The sequence below is a fragment of the Bremia lactucae genome (genome assembly GCF_004359215.1).
Source record: "Bremia lactucae strain SF5 chromosome Unknown BlacSF5_NotPlaced_200_SHOA01000120.1_2678225bp, whole genome shotgun sequence".
Classification (NCBI taxonomy): Eukaryota; Oomycota; class Peronosporomycetes; order Peronosporales; family Peronosporaceae; genus Bremia; species Bremia lactucae.
In genome coordinates, this window is record NW_027152213.1 from 2177287 (window position 1) to 2186408 (window position 9122).

The following is a 9122-nucleotide window of genomic DNA, read 5'->3' on the forward strand; positions in this document are numbered from 1 at the left end:
TAGACATTCTATTAATCAGCTGTTCGGGCAAAAGCCACGGCTCCTTTTCAGGAAGATGAGACATTTTACTGTCTTCACTCCCCTGAGTAGTACCCACTGAAGCAGGAGTACCACAAGAACTTTTCTTACGATGGCTTACGCCATCGTCATCACCACGCATAGAAATATGTGCGAACGACGGCACGGGAGACGGTACTGGCGCTGAGGAATCATCCTCATCGTCGGACAGTGGCGAATACTACCAGCACGTCTACTCGAATGAGCCCCCTCATTCGAAGGCTCATAATCAGCCGCCTGACGGGTATCAGGCGACTGTTCCATCCTCCCCGAGTCGGCCATTTCGTCCGACTCGCACTCATAATCGACCTCTAAAGAGGGGTCGTACTCACGTGGTGAATCACCACGTGCACTCGCAACACCAAGTGTTGTGCGAGTGGAAGACACTACGGTAGACGGAACGTCTACCGCAAGAGATAACAATGCGTCACCCGCGGCTGCACGAACCGCAGCCGAAGGTTCAACACTATCCTCACCCCGCATGAATTGTTCCTTCATGCGATGGAATTTAAAATGATGGATCTGACCAATCAAAATCATTTTAAAAATTAAGTGGTCATTTAGCGACCACTCCACCTAATGACATTCAGAGTGATTGTCGTTTAAGGGAGGGGTGATGTAACGGGGTGTATCGTTACATGAAATTAACAATAAAAGATTGTTAATTAATATTATCCAAAAGGTAGATAATATTTGGAGGAAATTACTTTAAATAGTAATTTCCTGAATTCTTATCCATAAATAGGTATAGACCATTATGTCTATTTATTCCGCAGACTAATCAGCTGTAGAAGTAATCAAAGAGAGTTACGAGATAAGATAGATAAGAATTCATTTACATGTTTAGTATTAGTTTATAGTTAAGACAACATTTACAAAGATAGATTAACAAAGACACTTAACTATATTAATACAGTTTTCATTTTACCCTCTTAAGCTAACTTGCCTTAAGAGAAGTCTTCCTCTACACGTACAGTGTACGTTACTTAACGAGAGGCACCACTCACATCTGAAGCAGTGTGAAGTGGACTTGTACTGAAGCAGTACAAGTCGCAGTGCCCCGTTACAAATGACGCCATAATTTGATTGGTCAGATTCTTCCTGGCTGGGTGGTCAAAGCAAGCTTGAGTGGGTGCAAATAACAAGTAATTTGATTGGTCAGATTCCACGTGTGCTGGGTGGAAATAGCAACTTGGGTGCACCTTACGCTAATTATCCTAGTAAAGTTTCAGATAATTTAGAATTTTCAGATGAACCTTTAATTTTCGATAGTTATATGGTACCGATCTCAGTGGCCGAGTGGTTAAGCACTGGAACTGGGACCGGGAGGTACGTGGATCGATACCCGCGGAGGACGGTACGATGACACATCGCCGGAGATAGGCTAAAAAGCAGACGAGCAATCATCCAATGGATGGCCGCCCTGCCAACCCGCACCGAAGGTGTGTGATAGTTGGGTGGGAGGAGGCCCTGTAGCCGAAATTCCCCATAGTGTAATGAGGGGTGCGGGGTTCCAATAAGAGAACTTCGTCAAAATTGAATCCCTAGTAAAGTTCATCTATATCTGGTTGCCGACGCGTGTGTTACACCATTGATTAATATAATCTGGCATATATATAATCGATACCCCTTGATGTGCACCACACCACATCAATGATTAACAGTTGTAATTGTTATTGTGCATCAATCATAGAATTCGTCACAATAAAATAAATATGGGAGCTGGGCCATCTTTATGCACGTTTCTGAAGAGTATAAATGACGATGACCTTGCCAAGCTCATTGAAAGTGTGCGTGAATCCGTTTTTATCGATGTAAGTAACACAGACACTTGCTTGTATTGCCGAATTCAGGCTTACAAACTCGAGCCACAGCGCATCGAGAAAATGTTTTCACTCGCGAGGCAGCACTACTTCGAAGGTCCGTCGCAGATTATTTTAAACAATTTACAAGCTTCTCAGCTCAGTGTCTATGCGTAATAGAAATTAGTAGACAGCTTCCTAGCGATTTCAGCACAATCGGTACAGTCGTAACGCTGAGCACGTCGGTAGTGCATCAACCCCCACAAGTAGCAAACATGCCCTCAGCTTCGCCGCTGCTGAATGAATTATTTCCACCACCAAACTTGTCTGCGATGACGACAGCTTCCATATCGGCCGATATGCATTCAGTTTCCATGATGTCAAGCACAGATGTGATGGAGACAGTTAGTCCTTACGACGAGCATTTAGGAGTAGCTCGTGGAAAATATTTGATGAATGCCCTTTGGACTTTTGAAGGTCATCGTCTTTGTAAATTGCAAACAGCTACAAAGATGTCGCAGAAAAAAACACAACGACATGAATTGGAAAATGATAGTAATCATTCTAGTGGCTCGTTGACTGAGGCTATCATACCGTCTAAGAACAAGGTTGATACAAATGGACAAGTTGTCATGTATGGGAGCTGTGGGCGCGATAAAAGATATGCACGTTGTTCCGTGTGCTACTTCAGGGGTCTCCGATGTAACACTGCTCATTACTGTGCGTGTTGTTTAAAAGCGGTTTGCATTCGACCTCGAGTATACCCTGGCGAAGAACATTCGAAAATCTGCTGGAATGTCCTTCATATGGACAACGAGATCATAAACCGCGTTATGAAAACGAAAAAGCGCAAGCTTAATTCAGATGCAGGAGTCGCTAAAGGTTTAGAAGCTAGTGGTAGTGCGACACATTTGAGGTCTCTCGAAACAGAAGATAGCGGCTATAGGCACCAGAAATCTAATCAAGGAACTTTATGTATGCTCGAGAAACCATTGGCTTCGTCTTTCGAAGCGGATGAGAACGGTGCTGTCAACTTGTAGTCATATACGGAAGCATTAAGGAACGACCACTAGTTGAAGTGACCAATTTCGATTTGAGAAGCTCAAAAAAGTGCCGCACTCGTATTTGTTAACCGGGGCAGCTGATGGTGCTGGCAACCGTTTATATAAGTAAGGAACGTATCAAAAGGAATAGAACAGTACACGACAATGCCAAAATGCGCAAGGGCTGGGATCAGTACCGCGGAGAAGGACGACGCGAATTGTCTCGTGGCTGGTGATCGCGCCCTCGTTGCTGAAGCGGAACTCGGTCTCGAAACAAACGATCTCGATCCCCCGTAGCTAGCGGACCTCGTTCGCGATTTCGACTGCGATCGCGACTTCGATCTCTTTGGCGTGATTGTATCGGCAGAGCCCAACTTCCTGGATCAGCACCAGGGCCATGCATAGGACCAAGGGCAGTGGCAGGGAGTGCAGGAAACTGGTACGCTTTGGAAAAAGATACACGCATGTGCGAATCCGGGTATGCCATGTTGTCGAGTCGAAGGAGGGCCATAATAGCTTCATCCATTGATCCCATTTCAACTAACGCCATCTTGGGGTTATTTTGCAAATAGTGAAAGTTCTTGACAAAGCCAAATTGCGCAAAGTGGTCGACAAAAGCATTTTGATTGCGCTGCAGTTCCGACGGAATACCTGAAATATGAAGCAGAGGGCACGGCGACACAGCCTCTTCCGGACTACGCCGTCGATAGCGGTGAAGCGGTGACCCCGTAAAGTCAAGAGTATTTTCAATTTCAAAGCGGTCTGCGTCAGCATGCGGCATCGAGACGCTTGTATGCTTTGAGTAGTCCACCCGTAGTTTTTTTCCAAAGACGAATACACCATCTAAATGGTCTAATGCTGACGTCGACTTAATTCGAAATCGATGAAACATGGCAACAAAGCAAAGTGAGTCACAAAATTTTGGCTACCGAAAAAACTAAGAACTTACATGAACTTCATTGACGAATTGAATCAGAGCCGTATCTCGCTTCCGAAACATAATTTTGATACGAAGGACATCACCAAAGCAGCCAAACAGTGTGAAGAGGCGGTGTGGGCTCTGTCACGAAACAAAAACATTAATTGGGAAGCACTTTACGCGCTAGAAACTCGTTTGGCTTACCACCAGCTCCCGATCAATGTTGCTACAAATTAAAGCAGGTGACGGTCGAGTATCGCCTCGAATAGCACGTCCAGTCGAATGTTGAGGTAAATCACGTCCATTACGAGTATCACTAGGTCTGTCCATATTCAAACGTTCATCATAGCGCGAAACAGCATTACGGTTGCTTCGCGGGTCAGGTGCGTATTCATCACCATGTCCAACACCAGGAGCGTTCATAACGCCGCGGTAGTTAAGCTCATCAATGCGTAAAGGGAGGTTACTATATCCTCGCTCCCGAGGAGCATCTCGCTGATCAGAAGAGATGGAAATAATCGGTTCGTTTTCATTATGAGATTCCGGTCGACCTCCTGGGCCGGGAGGAAGATTTGGGTTTGTGTAATCGCGCGATCGGTCGTCATTATAGCGAACACGAAGCTCCGGGTGGCGTGAAAACACAATACTGAGTTGGTTACAGCCAGTGTAAATATCACGCCCATCCAATGCCGACTGTGCTGCTTGAGCTTGATCTACTGATTCCATCTGCACAAGCGCCTTGAATTCATTGTCTTTCCAAAAAGTGACAATCTTCTGAACATTGCCAAACTTTTGGAAAACCTATCGTAAAACGTACATTCGTAAGCTTTTCATGTAAGCAATCAATAAAAACACTAAAGGCCTATGGATCGAGTACCTGTTGTAGTACATCAACCGTGACGTCGTATTCGATCTTGGAGACGGATACCATTAATATTTGATTTGGTGGACCAATACCACGACGAGGACCTTCGTGCTGAATTAACCCACCTGGACATCATTAAAGCAATGAAAACTTATTAGATTTTAGCTTCAAGATACCCTCATCACCAGTAATTTGGTAAAAACCTCCAGTATCCATCAACATGTCTTGTTGGGATGGGTAGTGCATGGGTTGTAGCTGGTGATACGGAGAAGCTCTGGACGGCTGGTGCTGCTGATACGTCGACGGTATATCACGCTCAATGATTTCACCACGCGTGCTAAAGTCAAAGAAAATTTTCTTGCCGCGAATCTGAGCTTCACGTGTCTGATAAAAGGTGACAAGATTAGAAGCCGACACGATGTCTGGCAATTGGACGAATGCTTGGCGTTTCTGAGAAACCATGAGGCACTTTTCAACAACTGCGAACGGGCAGCAGAGCGCAAGGAGCTCGCTCTCCAGACAGTCAGCTGGCAGACCACAGACAAAGACAACCTGCGTGGGTTTGCAAGGAAAGTACAGGACAACGAAGTAAGCGAGTAGGTCGGGATAGAGGCGAATCTCCTGCTGCAGGCAAAGAACCAAGGAAAGTCAAAGTCAAGTAATTACCCGCGATGCCGACTGCGAGCTGCGCTGGCGCTTCGACGGGTCAAGGTTTTCGCCACCTTCAAACTGGCGCTTCATGTCTCCGATCATAGTCAAGAGAGAGTGGGGGGAGGACGCCGGGAGAAAGTCGACGGGAGAAGGAGCAAGGTCACAGGAGAGACAAGCGGCGGCAAGAGGTAAGAAGCGACCGCGTAAGCCAATACGGAGAGCTACAAGATTAATTGAACGTCAGTGGACTCGTGAACTATGGGCAACTACGCATGCCACGCGAAGGGAGACAAAGTACATTAAGGGACAACGACGCGACTCGTACGTGTTGCTGGAGCGTACCGTGAACTAAGTCTGAGAAGTGTCTGGTATCTACGAGGTTCGTAAATTTAGGGCTTTAGCAGCTCGTGTATGTAAAAGAAGGGATGTTTTAGCTCTCAGAGAATATTTAATCTTTGCTGTCATGCGATGATTGGCTAGTGTTATTGCAGTTTCAGTAATTCCACGGTCTATTTACAGCAACTGCTTCCCCCGTCGTCCCGCTCCCTCATTTGTGAATCGCGCCCCGAAGAAAAGACGAAAACTGATAAGCGATAGCTAGACTTTTAGTGACGTAACCATGGGTATGGCATTTTCCCGCGTGTTTGAGCGCCTTTTCGGCAAGAAGGAAATGCGCATCCTGATGGTTGGCCTTGATGCCGCCGGTAAAACCACGATTTTGTATAAGCTCAAGCTGGGCGAGGTGGTTACGACCATTCCTACCATTGGTACGTCATGCTGCAGATTTAATTAAGCACTTAAAGGTGGTGCTTCGTCGTATTTTTTCTGTTTCCTATAATGCGACAATAGATATCTCCTGTCGTTTTTGATTCTAATGCTAACATCATGTCTCCCTATTAGGCTTTAACGTGGAGACGGTGGAATACAAGAACATTAGTTTTACTGTTTGGGACGTGGGTGGTCAGGATAAGATTCGTCCGCTCTGGCGCCACTACTACCAGAACACACAAGGTCTGATCTTCGTGGTGGACTCAAATGATCGCGATCGTGTCGATGCGGCTCGTGACGAGCTGCATCGTATGCTTAACGAGGACGAGCTACGGGATTCCGTTTTGTTGGTTTTTGCCAACAAGCAGGATTTGCCGAACGCAATGAGCGCTGCAGAGATGACGGACAAGCTTGGTTTGCACGGTCTACGCCACCGCCAGTGGTATATCCAGGCTTGTTGTGCGACGACGGGTGACGGTCTATACGAGGGACTTGATTGGCTTTCTGCAACTCTTCAGAAGACAAAGTAAACAGCAAGCGCTCGACGTACCCAATGCGCCGGCCCGTAGTAGGAGAGATATAGACGTCTATATATCATGGGTGATTGGCGCTGGTATAATTTTGCACTTTATCATTCCGATTATCTTTGCCTTTTAAAGTGATTTTTTGCAAGCGTGTGGCCAAAAGTCGTGTCGCTGTCTAGAATGCCTGGCAGTTGTCACAAAGATGCGTTTAATTCGCTCTTGCAATTCAATAATTCGCTTTTCAGGTGTACAGGTGTCCCTTAAATATTTTATCTACTCATAACTTATAACCTAACATAACTTATAGGATATTGGCTCGTTTTATGGTTGTCGTCTAACTTATAACTAATAACTAATAAGATTTGGAGAAAACATACATTTTTCCTAGAAGATTTAGTAACCAGCACATTACGAAGCTAGTGCAGCCAGGAATCCAAGGTTAGTTGCGTATTGGCTGCTGTACGTATAGAAAATTCAGAGGTGTCGGATGCGCCTACTAAAGGCCCTATCAAAAGGATTTGACAGATCAAGAAGTGTAGCAGTAATAGTTAAGGAGTTAAGCTTTTTTGTAGGCGGACGCGTTGTAATGCGGCCACGCTCTACTTAGACACACACTGTAACGGGGTGTATCGTTACATGAAATTAACAATAAAAGATTGTTAATTAATATTATCCAAAAGATAGATAATATTTGGAGGAAATTACTTTAAATAGTAATTTCCTGAATTCTTATCCATAAATAGGTATAGACCATTATGTCTATTTATTCCGCAGACTAATCAGCTGTAGAAGTAATCAAAGAGAGTTACGAGATAAGATAGATAAGAATTCATTTATATGTTTAGTATTAGTTTATAGTTAAGACAACATTTACAAAGATAGATTAACAAAGACACTTAACTATATTAATACAGTTTTCATTTTACCCTTAAGTTAACTTGTCTTAAGGGAAGTCTTCCTCTGCACGTACAGTGTACGTTACTTAACGAGAGGCACCACTCACATCTGAAGCAGTGTGAAGTGGACTTGTACTGAAACAGTACAAGTCGCAGTGCCCCGTTACACCTGGTAGCACTTTGTAGTCCGTCCAAGGACCACATTTCCCACATTTAACATGGACATGTTAGATGGTAGTGGGAATACGCATCACGTTTCCCCTGAAAGCTACTCCTTTCTAAGTGATATAGAAAGGAGTGCGGTTGAACGAATGAGTTCATCCGTAGGAAACGATGCAATCCTGGCATTACTGTCCAACTTAGACAGAGATGCCCTCCATTCAACCGTCGCCAAGTTCATACAACATGAACTTGACGAGATGAAGGAAAAAGTAGCCTTGCTGAATCAGCAAGGCTCTCAACAGGCGGAACTGTTGAGATTACAACAGGTACAGACCCCTGTACCTGGGATGACGCAAACGCGTCGTCCCGAAACTCTGAAGATTGACATCTCAAAATATAGGGGAGTCGAAGAAGACTCCCTTTTGAGATGGTTTGTCGAATTAGACGATGCCATAAGGGCACGTCACATTATCGACGAGCAAATGCAAATCGCATTCGCTCAATCAAATCTGGCAGGTCGTGCCAAAACTTGGGCATTGGGCCTTAAGTTACGCGACCCATATGTTTTTGGGTCGCTGGAGGTTTTTAAAACCCGACTCAAACAGACGTTTGAGCCACCAAGGGCTGAGTTCAGAGCTCGTTCAGAGCTTCTGAAACTTAAGCAAGGCAAGCGTGATGTGCACGCATATGCCCAGCACATACGACTCTTAGCGAGTTGTATTACCAATAACCCAGTCCATGAACACACGTTGATTACGGTGTTCATGCAAGGTCTTACGGATGGTCCCGTAAAGACCCACCTGTTCCGCTTGGAACTGGATACGCTTGAAGAAGCAATATCCGTAGCGGAACAGGAGGACTTTAGCTTGAGACAGGCTCAAGCAAGTTCGTCATCATATCGTCCACCTAGACGACACGAACTAGGAGGTCCAGAACCCATGGACCTTTCCTATGTCGAAAGCGAGAAACCTCGCTTTTCGAATAATAAGCGATCGCAGAAATGCCATCGCTGCCAAAAATTGGGACATTACGCTCATGAGTGTAGTGCCCCACGTCCAGCACCAAAAGGTACTGAACGTAATTTTGGATCGTATGCCAAAAAGGGCAACGGTCGCGGATCCGACGTTGTTGCGAAATCGCAACAGCGAGGCGGACCGCCAAAAAATGGACGGGGTCAGTAGGGGCGCAACGCCCTACTGATCCAGCAACCTCAAGAGAATTTGCAAATCTCTTGACAAAAGTTGCTCCAGACACACAATCATTATGTGTCTCTGCACCTGGTGATGAGGTATCCCTCATCACCTTGAAGTTGAAAGTGACAAATGATTTGTCACTTAAAGCCCTAGTGGACTGCGGAGCGTCGAATAACTTTATTCGTCGCCAGTCACTAGAGGGTAGTAGGCTCAAATATATTGAGCGCGACATCCCTCCAACG

General features: G+C 45.3%; 4 protein-coding genes across 4 annotated transcripts; 3 read left to right on the forward strand and 1 right to left on the reverse strand.

Annotated features, from left to right (window-relative positions):
• Nucleotides 1-1772: 1772 nt before the first annotated feature.
• Nucleotides 1773-2036, forward strand: CCR75_006627 (uncharacterized protein; the record flags this gene model as incomplete). The annotated part of the gene is made up of 1 exon (XM_067964695.1): nt 1773-2036. One exon carries the CDS (start codon nt 1773-1775, stop codon nt 2034-2036), a length of 264 nt encoding a protein of 87 aa, XP_067814565.1.
• On the reverse strand, nt 1821-5439 carry CCR75_006628 (uncharacterized protein; the record flags this gene model as incomplete). The annotated part of the gene is made up of 7 exons (XM_067964696.1): nt 1821-1969; nt 2032-3770; nt 3852-3962; nt 4026-4622; nt 4699-4811; nt 4890-5310; nt 5353-5439. 6 exons carry the CDS (start codon nt 5437-5439, stop codon nt 3093-3095), a joined length of 2007 nt encoding a protein of 668 aa, XP_067814567.1. The 3' UTR covers nt 1821-1969; nt 2032-3092.
• Nucleotides 2135-2899, forward strand: CCR75_006629 (uncharacterized protein; the record flags this gene model as incomplete). The annotated part of the gene is made up of 1 exon (XM_067964697.1): nt 2135-2899. The coding sequence occupies one exon, from the start codon at nt 2135-2137 to the stop codon at nt 2897-2899; it is 765 nt and encodes a 254-aa protein (XP_067814566.1).
• Nucleotides 5440-5909: 470 nt separating the features above from the next.
• Nucleotides 5910-7003, forward strand: CCR75_006630 (uncharacterized protein). Its single transcript, XM_067964698.1, has 2 exons — nt 5910-6104; nt 6238-7003. The coding sequence occupies exons 1-2, from the start codon at nt 5957-5959 to the stop codon at nt 6633-6635; spliced, it is 546 nt and encodes a 181-aa protein (XP_067814304.1). The 5' UTR covers nt 5910-5956; the 3' UTR covers nt 6636-7003.
• The last annotated feature ends 2119 nt before the right edge of the window (nt 7004-9122 follow it).